The sequence below is a fragment of the Beta vulgaris genome, chromosome 8 (assembly GCF_026745355.1).
Source record: "Beta vulgaris subsp. vulgaris cultivar EL10 chromosome 8, EL10.2, whole genome shotgun sequence".
NCBI classification, from domain to species: domain Eukaryota; kingdom Viridiplantae; phylum Streptophyta; class Magnoliopsida; order Caryophyllales; family Amaranthaceae; genus Beta; species Beta vulgaris.
The window spans coordinates 60,072,470-60,085,598 of NC_079209.1; the positions used below are offsets into that span (position 1 = coordinate 60,072,470).

Here is a 13,129-nt window from a genome sequence, read left to right on the forward strand (position 1 = left end):
TTGAATTTCTTACATGCATGCAGGGCATTCTAGATGAGTACTTCTATAATCTGGAGTTCTTAGAAGACACCAAACCTAACTTTGTCGAGAACATCATTGGCACATACTTTTCATCATCAGCAGCCTACATGGATGAATTGGAGCAAATCTTGTAATTAGAAACTATTTTTTTTTAATTTATATGATTTCTAGTCTTATTTGTGCAAAAAAGTTTCTTATAAAATACTTTTTTTTTCTCTTTTCTCAAAGCTTAATTCCTATCGTCAGTATTATTATTAATTATCATGAATAATTACATGTACATATTTCAGAGACACCAAACCTCTTGACCTTGGAAATGTGGAGCGCTTGATCCATAAACTAAAGGGAGGTAGTGCTAGGTATGTGAAAATCCATATATAATTACAAATTTACATAGAATTATATATTCATGCATGCATTTAATTACCTTGAAGAGTCCACTAGCTTATACTACTAGTAATAACAAAAGCAAAATTATGCCTAGGCTATGTTTGAGAACATAAAATGAAATAGAGTTCAAACCGATAAGGTAGCTGAAAGCCTGAAAGGAACTGAAAATTTCAGCACCTTAAATTGAGATGCAACTCAATTTTAGTCAATTTTTGAGTTTAAATTTTATTTATACTCTTATCTCGCCAAACACGACTATTTATTTTTGGTGACTTAAACTTTTAGCACCTACTCATTTAAGATAACTTAAATGTGTTGCCAAATAGATTGACGTAAGAAATTATCGACATTTCACCCGTATTAGTTGCTTAAAATTTTAGGTAATTAGCCAATCTAGCTCTTTACTTTATTCAAGGGTTTCAAAATCACGACATTTTTTAAATTTGGGAAAAGAATGATTGGTATTTTAGAGATTTTTGCCAAAAAATTGAAGGTATTTTAGAAAGTTTATAGAAAAATGTACCCCCATGCATCTTTAAAATCACTTAATATGGCACTTGCAATATTCATCATTTGTATATGACAGTTATGAATCAGCAATTTCTTCTATGCATGTTTGTCATCACTTTCTTACATCTATGCAGCATGGGAGCAGCAAAGCTTCACGCAATTGTTGGAGAAATGTTAGACGTTTTCAAGGCCAAAAGATTTGATGGGTTATTTATCTAACTTGATCTTGGTTTCCACTTGAATTTATTCATCCAAATACACAATCTTTATAATGATAAAATATAGAAAATACCAATGTCTGATACGGGTACGTATCCAAGTGTCTGACTCGACTATTCTATGAAAATTTTAAATGATTTTGGCCCTAAACGAAGTGTCAAAGTGTCCGTGTCCATGTCCTAGTATCAAGGATATGACACGAGTACTTAAGGTGAATTGAAAAGTCCGTGTAACTAATGTATTTTCTATACATTTTCTTAAAACCAGGTTATATGCAGCATTTGAGAAGATAAAAGTGGAGCATGCTTCCCTAAAAATGCACCTTGAACCTTATGCTGAGGTTAATTTTTTTTCATACATCATCTCTTGCAAACTAAATTTGATCATATGTAGCAATTATTTTATATATTTGCATGATTAATTATGTATTTATATACTCTTAATCTATGTTTAATTAGCTGTTGCGCCAGCTGAGAATGGATTATCCTCCAGATGAAGCATCAGACAATCATGAAGATGCGGAAAGCATTGACAGCAATGACATAAATGATTGAGATAACACATATGAGTAACTTCTTATATAGAGAAGTTAACAATAATCATAAAAATAAAGTTTGGATTTCATGTTATTGTATTGTCTAAAACTATTATGTTATGTATTTTGATAGTTGCTTTGTTTTATCAGTGGCTTGTTGAATTGTTTGTTCTAGTACTTAGTGAAATTATGAATTCCTATGAAATAAGTTTAAATTATATTTGTGCTTGTTTTTGCCAAATTGCAAGTTGTGGATCCTTATTATGTTCAGTTTGTCTTGTAAGAGACCGCCTACTTTTAAATTAAAATTAGGCAATGGTAAGCCCAATGTTAAAAAGAGAATTAGCCTAATAGTGACTAGGATAATTCTTTCGGTGACTAGTTTAATCCATTTAATGACTTGGTCTACTTTTATGTTAAAATTAGACCGTCTCTTTCAATAATTTTTGTATTATGTTACTATAAATGCGGAATTCATGATGATATTTCATTTTATTGAATGGTAATGCTTCTTCCGTCATGTAATGATCGTTACTCATATCATACTTTAGTTTTGTCGTATACATATAAAAAGAAGTTAGAGAAGATAAAAAAAAAAGTCGAGTTAAAAAGAAAAGTAATAAGTTGAGGGCCTAGGCCACTTTGAACCTAGATATGATAGAGTCTGTGGATCGATGTTCTAAAATTATTAATCCTATGAGTTTGGGCATGATATGGATCTATATCTACATCCAAAAAATCGTGTTTGGCCCCGAGTTTCACCATACCACACGTCGACACCTGCCATCTCAAATAATACTAACACATTTACCGATCATGACTTTACAACTTCCCTCAGGACTAACCAAAATTCTTGCATACATAGAGAATATGTAGCTAAAATTATAACTATAGTACTATACATTTATGCAATGTAGGTAAAGGTCTAATAAGCAAAAGAACATGATTAATACTGGCCTAGTCAAAATTAGTTTACATTCCTCAAGTCAAGGTTTGGAGACTAGCAAGGTTAAAGAAAGCTCCACGCTTATGCTTGAGTTGGGTGTAAGTCCCACGCTCCACCACCTTGCCATCCTCGACGAAGGCGATTGCGTCGAGGCTTTTGATGGTGTTAAGTCGGTGAGCCACCACGATGGTGGTTCGGCCCACCATGACTCTGTCCAGGGCTTCTTGGACTAACCTCTCAGATTGCAAGTCCAAAGCACTAGTAGCCTCATCAAGTAATAAGATAGTTGGGTTCCTAAGTATTGCTCTTGCTATTGCTATTCTTTGCTTTTGACCTCCTGATAGTTGTACTCCTCTCTCCCCACATTCTGTTTGATACCCTTCTTTAAGAGAGCTGCATATCAAATGAATTAGTTTATGCATATAAGAAAATAGCAAAATGTTCATTATCTTCATAGGAGTTGCAACATGTAAAAAGCAAATTAGATGGTAGACTCGGCGTAGTTTCGTATTATAATACAATGAACAAAACAACATCCTCAAATGAACAAACTAAGCAACATGAAGATGAAAGTAGAATAAAAGAATAACACAGGAGACTCAATAGACATATGAATCATCAATGAATAACAAGAAAAAAAGATGAATATATGAGGAAATATTTGATGAACAACCACTCAACCTAATGAACACAAAAGGAAATACAATGAACAAAGAAACAAAGAAGGGTGCAGGGGTAGGATAAGCGTAAGGGCTAGGGTTAGGGCTCAATGATGGCAAAATCGTAAATAAAGCTAATGGTGGGTTAACGACAGTTAGGAAAAGGGTATGTGGTGCACGTTTTCGAAAACTCAAGGGTATACGGTGCATTTCTGAAATATTGAGGGTATATTGTGAATTTTGTAATTTGTCGGGGGTATTTGGTGAAAAAACCCAACAAACTAAGAAATATAAAGATAAAGGTCACCAAAGGAGAATCGTCCACCATTCCAACACTAGCCCACCATTCCAATGGTAGAAACTAGCCCACCATCTACCAATTGTGTGAAAAAAGAAGAAGAGGAAGTACAAAAAATAAAGCAATTACTACTTACCAAATGAATTCATGTGCATTAGCAGCCTTTGAAGCCTCAACAACTTCATGTTCAGTAGCATCAATCTTGCCAAGAACAATATTATCTCTAATGGTACCTGAATAAATAACAGGGTCTTGGCTAACAAGTGCCATATGTTTTCTATACCACACCACATCAAGTTCTCTTATGTCCAACCCATCTACCTTGACTGCACCTCTATCAACATCATAAAACCTCTGAATTAAGGCTATTACTGTTGATTTTCCACACCCACTCTTCCCTACTAGCCCTACACTCGTCCCTGGCTTCACTTCTAGGCTGAATTCGCGTAGGATCGGGCTCTCGGTACGGGTCGGATATGCAAAGTCCACCTTCCTTAGCTCTATTCTTCCTGTAATCCTTTCTAGTTTTGTCCCTGGTGGGCTTCCTCCACCCTAAATTTACACAATGATACATGAATATTTGTCAAGACTGTTGTGACAGATGCAATTAACGAAAAAAATAACAATGGACAATTGACACGAGAATTAACATGGTTCACTAACAATGTGTAATCTATGTCCATATGTAGAGGAGAAACGGTTTTTATTAGGTTTAGGAGAGAGTACAAATTACACAGTAATACGGAGGCACATGTCAATACTAGGGTTTATACTTCCTCCGTTCCATAATAAGTGAAACATAGGCATTGGGCACAAGATTTAATAAACATCACTTTCAAAAGCCAAAAAGTCATAAAATACCCTTTTATGTTGTCAAAAGTAGGAGAGAGAAAAGCAAATTACACAAGTTTATGATGGGTACTCTTGTCATTTTGTCACTTTCTTTTTTCCATTTAAGGTATGTTTCACTTATTTTGAAACGTTCTAAAATAGTAAGTGTTTCACTTATTATGGAACGGAGGAAGTATATTAATTAACCTAAACAGATGAGCCTAAACCCGAAACTAAAACAGGCCCGATATATTAAAAAACATATACCGAAAAGTTCTTGTAATCCTTATTAGCGAGACCCCGTGCTAGGTTGATCCTAACGCCAGATAAATAATTTAAGGCATAGTTCAACAAAGGCATACATGAATGAATATATGACTTGAATCGAAATTCTCCCTCCATCCTCAATTACTATGTTACGTATGTATTTTAGGCTATTTCAAATAATAGGTCACTTTTTACCATTAGTAGGTTAAAAGTTGAATGTCTAATGCCACCTTACCCTTAATAGAGATTTTCTTTGAACAAACACCTCTACATTGTAATGATGAAGAAATATATAAATTTAGAGTCCATATGAGTTTTTTTGAAAACTATGAGAACCACAAAAAAAAGTGTAATGTCCGCTTTTCAACATCAACCTATGTCACGCGACTTTTAAAATCTTAAAACCAAAAACTGGAAACTACTTATTCTGGTTTTCATATTCTGGTTTTTGAATTTCAAAAAAAAATGAAAACAGAAAACGATAACGAACAGGCGCTTAAAGATACTCGTGTAGTATATGCTAAAAGAAAGACTTGCAGTTACTAATTACCTGAGAATTTGATGTCCCCTGAATCTGTGAATGTCGATCAAGAATGTCGAAAACCGAAGCAACAGCAGCTGAACCCTTAGCAAGATCAGTGGTCATACTCCCAGCTTCAGCAATAACCTTACCAGTACTCACTAACACAAAGAAAGTCTTAAACACATCTCCTGCAGAAATCTCCTTTTTTTCAACTAATTTCCCACCATACCAAAAATCCAATGCCCAACACATAAATGTTAATCCTTGAGCAGAACCCATACCAATCCCAGCTAACCAAGACTTCCTTCTCCCCTGTTTCCTAGGCTCATTCTGTGCTTCATCGAATAACCCGAGTACTTTTCCTACACACCCATAAGAAGTGACTATCCTATGGTTATAAACTGCCTCAACCGCGATTTGGGTGCTTGAATTTTGTGCCTTCACAAAGTTGTTCGTTATGCTAGAGAGAAGCACCTTTCTTGTGTAGAAACAAAGGATGGTGATGGGTTGGACCGCGATCATAACAAGTGCAAGTTTCCAAGCTGTGACTAATCCCATGATCATAGCAATGGTTACAGCTGACATGGTCTGAACAAGGAGACAAACTCTATCAGCTACTAAGGATTTTACCATTGTAGCTTCATTGCTTAGCCTAGAGCATAAGTATCCACTAGAGTTAACTTCATCATCGAACCAAGCAGCCTCGAAACTCAGGATTTTTTCTAGCATTTTGAGTCGGATTCTCTTGGTAAGGCGTTCCCCCATGTAGGCAAAACTCGAGTGTTGTACAAGGTTAAATGTGATTGATAACAGAGAAAGAAGTGAAAAAATGAGGCAATATTTTCTGATTCTTAACTTCATTTCTTCATGATTTTCCACAAAGAATGCTGATATCATTGATCCTATTGTTAAAGCATAAGTAGGTTGCACTGCTCCAAAGGCTATTGCTGAGAGGCTTCCAATTAGGCTTTGTTTCCATTCGGGCAAGTTAAGTAAGAGAAGACGCGAAAAAGAAGGTGGAATGTGGGAATTCTTTGATGATTCTACATCTTCAAGATCAGGTAATGGTGTAGTAAATACAGCAGGACTTGATCTTGCTGTACTTAGCTTTCCTGCACTCCTAGGAACTGAAGAAGTTACACTTGGTTCACAACTTTGGTCCATGTCATTGTAGCTGAGTTGTTTCTGCATTTTTGCTAACTTCGAATAATGGCCGTCAGTTTTGATAAGATCTTTATGTGATCCTATCTCCATGATTTGGCCATTGCTGAGTACTGCAATTAAGTCTGCATTTTTTATCGTGGACAGCTTGTGCGCAACTACCTGTTCATCATTAATTTGATCAGCATGTTAGATTATAATAATCTTCATGATTTACTATGTTTCTAAGATGCCGAAAGAATGTGAGAAGTGAGACTGTATTACTAGAGTTGTTCTTCCAAGTGAAGCTTGATCGAGGGCGTTTTGAACTATAGTTTCGGATTCTGAATCTAGTGCGCTTGTTGCTTCATCTAGGAGAAGAATTACAGGGTTCTTGATGATTGCTCTAGCAATCGCGATTCTTTGCTTTTGACCGCCTGATATAAGTGCTCCTCTTTCACCAATCTATCTCATCATACAAAGACATGATTAGTGTACTAGAAAGCCAAGAATACAACAATAGCAACAACTACTAGAGAACAGAGGGATTATGTACTAAACATTAGGAAATAAGATACCTTGGTTTCATAGCCTTCCGGAAGTTGCCTAATGAAGTTATGAGCATTTGCAGCTTGAGCAGCACTAATAACTTCATCCATAGTAGCATCAAGCTTACCAAACATGATATTCTCTTTTATCGTAGTGCCAAACAAGGCATGATCTTGGCTAACAAGTCCCATTTGTCCCCTAAGCCATTTCAACTTCAATCTTCTAATATCAATGCCATCAATCTTAACAACACCATCATTAGCATCATAGAATCTCTGAAGTAGCGCGATAGCAGTAGATTTCCCACTCCCACTTGCTCCTACAAGGGCAACAGTCTTCCCTGCTTCAACTTTCAGGTCGAAATCTCTGAGGATGACAGTATCAGGACGAGAGGGATAGATAAATTTAACGCGTTCAAATTGTATCTCCCCTTGAATGGTGTCTAGCACAAGGCCTTTCTCAGCCTCACCATCGATTAATGGAGTCCGGTCTATCCTCTTGAATATTCTTGATGCTGCTACTGAGGCGTCTGTGAAGTGCTTCATTTCTGGTAATGCACTTCCAAGTGATCTGCATGCATAAATTAAGTTGCATTCATGTATGTCAATGGTTTGAGATTATTGTATTAGAAAGTCATGATAATCAATCACTGATTTCAAGATTATGCAATTGCAAGTACAAACTTAATTTAGGAATAATTAAGCAGTAAACACTCAGAGATATTCATGGTCGAAATTGTGGGTTGACAAACTACAAGCATAAGAATCTGATTTTGAAAGAACTAAAAAATGGTGGAAGTATATTTCACTGTATAGAAACACATCAAATCAAAGAATTTCAAAACAATATCCTTCTAGCATGATAAACTTATGCTATTTTTCATCTATATATAGTTGCTTCATAAATCTTGTTTAGAGAAGGATAACTAGCCTCATATCACCAACAAATTGGCTGCAACATGCCATTATATAGGCAATGTAGATGCAACCAATGATATACTTAATTATGTACCTATGTTTAACATCAAAAATTTTGGGTTTTATAAGTATACTCCATATATGTTACTGGCGCTAAATATTCCACCTAGAAATGAGGGGTTGATGAGATTCGAACCCGTGACCTTTTTGTCACGCTGGCTCTTGATACCATGTCAAAGGACCAACTCAACCAAAAGCTTAAACTGATGGTTGAGGCCCCAGGAATAGATTTATACTCTAGCTGATGGTTGATGCACCAGGAATAGATTTATACTCTATCAGTTACATGAAAGAAAGCAAATACAATCATGCATATTTGCATCAAATATGCATGAATAGCATGGCAAGCAACATGCATAAAGAAGGAACACTATACACAATACACTAGCTATATATAACTTACACTCCTCCCATGATAAATGTAATGCCAGCAGCATAAACTTTGCCACCAGTTTCCCCATGGTACATAACCAATCGACTTCCATACCAAGCAAGAAATGCCCATATCGCGAACGCAAGCCCTGTGCTTCCAACAGCCAGTCCTTTGGCAATCCCTTGCTTAACACCAAGCTTCATTGTTTGATCCAAGATGAGAGTGTACTTATCCAAAATCGTCGTCTCAGCAGTGAAGGAATACACTGTTTTTATGGAACTTAAGGCCTCTCCTATTATGCTGTTGGCTTTGCTGTATTCTTTGTAGGATTTCTTGGATAAAAATAGAAGGTATTTTCCATAGATCATACCTGGAATTAGTAAGAGTATCACTGTTGGGAAGGCTACTAATGCTAGTCTCCATGAAAAGTAAGCAGAAAATGCTATTCCTGATATGAATGATGATGAGTGCATCAAGAATATTGGCACCTGAAATTACCCAAGATATTAGTAAAGGTATTATTTTTCATGTATGGCAGAATGAAATTCAAAATGTAGAGTTTCCAATCCCCTCGTTTTATGAATGTAAAAGTCGTATGATATAAGGGGTATAATAGATGCACAATTAGTCATACTTACGCTAAATATATCAATTTTAAAAACTGACAATAAAAAACTGTAAACTAAGGCCGTTCAGTATTATAGTGGTTTTCTGTTTTTTGATTTTTTTGATTTTCAAAGTCATATGATATATGCCCTATAATGAATAAAAAATTAGTCAAACTTATTAGGAACATGATGATTTTGAAAACTGACAACTAAAAAGTAAAAACCACTTTTTCTGGTTTCTTGTTTTTGGTTTTTAGTTTTCAAAAAAACTGAAAATTGAAAACAAAAAACGATAACGAACGGGCCTAAGTATTTTGGGTTTCATATTTTTGTTTTTGGTTTTGAGAATAAAAACTGAAAACTGAAAACATGCAACGATAACGAACAAAATACTTTTACTTCATAAATTTTTGCAGCATATTAGTAAAATTTTATTTAGAAAAAATTTGAAAAATAATGTTGAGATGATCCAAAACACACTAGCAATTGGCACATTATGACAATCTACCATTTCCACAGCTAATCTAGAAATAAGAAAGGAAAAGAGAAAACTTATACAGATCCAAAGTAGAGTACTACTAGAAAAAGGGGAGCATCTAAATAATTAAGAAAAGCAATTATTCACAATGTAGTAATGTGAACACAAAGATGAGAGCACATAAGCTGATCTGATTAGCTAGGTGGACTTACACATCATTTAATCTACCTAAGAAAATATACTTGATGATCGAAGGCGGTTTAATTACACCGCTTGTATTATATATCCGAGTATACCCTGTGCATAGTGTATCAATGACTATTTTCATGGAGCCGGCCTCCAAATGAGAAATATATAGTCATGAGTATACAAGCTTGTATAGGTTAATAATCACTATAGCTAATTATAAAGCTTTTTTTTTTTTTTTGTCTTTTTCATGCATTACAATAAGATAAAGAAAGGCTTCTACATTTCATACATTATTACAAAATTTTCATGTAAATACATAAATCATAAATGTGCTATTTTGTTAGCATATAGAAGTATCGCTTCCTCGTACCATGTGTACAATACACCCTAAGGTATAGTAATTGCGTTGGTCCAAATAATAGCGACTTAGGAGTAGAATTTTTCGGAGCAACTTTTATCTTATTCTAAAGCTTCATGCTCTACTAAATGAATGAGATCTACTAATTGATAAATTGAATAATTATATTATATGCTTGACTAATGTACTTGATATGAATTTATATCGAAAATAATCATTATAATCATATATAATTACATACCTTCTCACTTAAAATTTCTTGAATGAGTGAAGTATCTTTAGAAATACTATTGACAATCTCAGAAGTAGTAGCCTCTTGTGAATCAAAGAATCCCACCTCTTGCCTAAGAACAGCTTCCAAATACTTGTATCGAATCTTCAACACTTGTCGCTCGCCAGTTTTGCTCCAACAATACCCCTCTGAAAGCATTTTCCATTAACTAATTAAACATACTTCATCTGTTTCAAATTAAATACAACAAGAGAATATTTTATGTCTCACATATAATTCCAGTACAAAAATTCTAGGTATTTATATTTTAGGCGCAATCTTGTTGATTTGTCTTTATTAAACTTGTTATGGTTTCTACATTTAAGTTAATTACGGAAACTGTAAAATGAAACAGATGAAATAGTACGTAAATGACTTACCCATGAAAGCTAAAACAAAGACTGCTAGTCCCAAGTAGACAAAGTATAAGCTACACTGTCATAATCAAGAGGAAAATTGAACAAATTAGCAAAGTTCAGTCCAATAAATTCCAAACAAACAAACAAACAAACGGATGAATTCCTAGTGCATAATATATAGGATATTACGGTTTCCTCTTACGTTGAGCAGTATATGCTTTTAAGAATTTATGCATGGTCGTCCTAGCAATTCTACATGCTTATTAGTAACAATCCTGCTGTTAGACCATTAATATCGTTGATTACGTAGTCAGTGGCGAGGTTATGTTGGGGCCTAAGAGGGCCATGGCCCCTGCAGTCTCCAACATAGCGTTGAAGAAAACCAATGGTAAATTGGTAATCACAGGTTGTATCTTGTTTTACTGGTAAACTGACCCCATCTACAACCATGCATGTTTAGAATTCTTTGTTAAACTGTTCCCCCTTCCACAATCAAGCCTGGCTTCACCCCTCATAGCAGTGAATATTCTCAAACTTTGATATATTAAAATATTAAGAGCTAAGTCAAGATATTTTGATATGTATATAGGTGATAATTTACCTTAACGGTCCGTTTGGTAGTCGTTAATAAATTGCGGTAATAATGTGAATGAATTTTAAGTGTAATTTTATTAGCGAAGCACCTTTAAAATCTCCATGAGGAGACATTTTTTTCTCCATGGAGAAACAATCTCACCCTTAAACTTGTGTTTTTGTTCCAAGGGGAAGCAATTTTCATTACCACTTACAAGTTGGTATTGGATGAGAATGAAAATTCAAGAAAGAAAATGGAGACTTTAGGATAAATTAGCATTACCATGAAAATGGATAATGATATTCTTCATAAATTTACACACAAATTCATTCCGATTACCACCATTTATAACCAACTACCAAACACGCCGTAATTGACTTATGCTTTATAAGTTTGTACCAATCATATTATTTGTTACAAGAAAAACATGAAGCATATACTATTAATAGTACTAACCTTTTCAACCTCAGACATGAAGTTCCTAGCATTATCTTGTTGGATGTTCTGGCCAAAGCCTAAACTATTCATAATCCTACTAGCAAAAATCAACAAGAAGTTTGTAGACATTCCATCACATATAGCTCCAATAGCACCAAAAATCATCAGAAGATAGTCGATCCAATCTGCATATTGTATGATTAATCCAACCGATTTTCGTTCCTTCTTTCGATTTCTTACCTTTTCTTCCTCCATTATGTATAGTTTTACACTATAATTTGTTCTTAGTTGCTAGCTAGATAGCTTAATAAGCTACTTAATTCATTTATGTAATACACTTCTACTATGAATTTACCTATTGCAAGTTAATTTGCAACAATATAATGTAGAAAGTAGCTTAATTAGGCATTCTATGAAAGTAGCTAGGAGATAAAAGAGATATATATATGGAGTGATGGGTTGTTATGAGCTATGAATTTTGCTCAAAAGAAGGGAAATATATACATAGTACTTATAGAAGCTATAAAAGCTATAAGGGCTTTTTATGAAAGCAACCTTTAACAAACCTACTCAAGCATGAGCATTATGTGGGCTTACGTCCAACATTTAATTATAAACATAATTTTTGTTTTATTATACTTTGTACTTATTTGTTTAATGATAGTGGGTTCGACTCTCTAAAACAGGTTGGCCATGTCAAGTACGCTCCATGTTCATACTAAAATGATCATTATCGAACATAAACTGACTCGATCTGGCTAACCTGACTCATTTTAGAGAGTCCAATATCTTTTAGGTTGTTTTAGAATTTGGATTAAAAAATTATGTTTAAACTCTTGAAATTTTCAGATAAATTTCTCATCAAATTAATTTTTTACTTAATTTATTTAAGTTGCTTAAAATTACCTTTACTTTATCTCACCTACAAAAATAAAATAGTTGCCTTGGTACATACTTCCTCTATTTAGAAATAGTTGCACTATTTGTATAGTGTTTACTATTCACATCTTGCACTTTGATTGTCTTTGGTGATTTATATTTTAGGAAAAACATACTCACATGAGATCTTGTTAGATTCGTCTCAATATATATTATTTTAATTATAATTTGTACTTATTGATAATTAGAGATATTAATGTTTGAAATAAAACATTGATAAACGTGAAAACATGAAACGGTACATTATTTTTAAACGGAAGTTGTGACTTGCGCGAAGGAGCTGAACCAGGAGGGAGCTCGGTCGCGAGTCGCGACCCATGTCGCGAGGTGCGACAGTTCAGTTTTGGAGCAGCGAGGCAGAAGCAACGTCGCGAGTCGCGACGCTCATCGCGACCCCTTCGCGACCTTCTCGCGAGTCGCGACGAGGCTCGCGGGTCGCGAGCTGGGCTCGTTATCGCGGAGCGCTAGGGCGATTTTTTCGTCCGGTTTTATTTTACGACTTAGGGCTTGTACCTTAGACTTCATATAAATATGTTTTGTCATATTTAGGGCTTTAAACCACAAAAATACTAGAGAGAGATTAGAGAAAAACACAATAGAGGAGATTAGAGAGAGTCTTTGAGATTCAATTAGAACCTTTTCAATTGAATCTTGCCTATTGTATTTGTAATCGTCTC

The 13,129-nt window shown here is 34.7% G+C and overlaps 2 protein-coding genes across 2 annotated transcripts; one reads left to right on the top strand and one right to left on the bottom strand.

Annotated features, from left to right (window-relative positions):
- LOC125492222 (pseudo histidine-containing phosphotransfer protein 2-like) lies at positions 1-1,754 on the top strand. Its single transcript, XM_048634256.2, has 5 exons — positions 1-151; positions 312-380; positions 1,056-1,127; positions 1,408-1,480; positions 1,599-1,754. Exons 1-5 carry the CDS (start codon positions 18-20, stop codon positions 1,692-1,694), a joined length of 444 nt encoding a protein of 147 aa, XP_048490213.1. The 5' UTR covers positions 1-17; the 3' UTR covers positions 1,695-1,754.
- A 709-nt stretch (positions 1,755-2,463) lies between these two features.
- Positions 2,464-11,996, bottom strand: LOC104902295 (putative ABC transporter B family member 8). Its single transcript, XM_010690018.4, has 9 exons — positions 11,532-11,996; positions 10,523-10,577; positions 10,113-10,291; positions 8,269-8,726; positions 6,918-7,458; positions 6,625-6,804; positions 5,227-6,522; positions 3,715-4,130; positions 2,464-3,014 (listed from the first exon to the last, which is right to left on the bottom strand). The coding sequence occupies exons 1-9, from the start codon at positions 11,766-11,768 to the stop codon at positions 2,657-2,659; spliced, it is 3,720 nt and encodes a 1,239-aa protein (XP_010688320.2). The 5' UTR covers positions 11,769-11,996; the 3' UTR covers positions 2,464-2,656.
- Between the last annotated feature and the right edge of the window lie 1,133 nt (positions 11,997-13,129).

Coding starts and splice junctions, on each gene's coding strand:
- LOC125492222 (XM_048634256.2), top strand. CDS start 18: ATGCAGGGCATTCTAGATGAGTACTTCTATAATCTGGAGTTCTTAGAA. Junction 381..1,055: donor CTAAAGGGAGGTAGTGCTAG/GTATGTGAAAAT, acceptor ACATCTATGCAG/CATGGGAGCAGCAAAGCTTC. Junction 1,481..1,598: donor ACCTTGAACCTTATGCTGAG/GTTAATTTTTTT, acceptor ATGTTTAATTAG/CTGTTGCGCCAGCTGAGAAT.
- LOC104902295 (XM_010690018.4), bottom strand. CDS start 11,768: ATGGAGGAAGAAAAGGTAAGAAATCGAAAGAAGGAACGAAAATCGGTT. Junction 10,292..10,522: donor CTTTGTTTTAGCTTTCATGG/GTAAGTCATTTA, acceptor AAATGCTTTCAG/AGGGGTATTGTTGGAGCAAA. Junction 6,523..6,624: donor CACTTGGAAGAACAACTCTA/GTAATACAGTCT, acceptor AATGATGAACAG/GTAGTTGCGCACAAGCTGTC.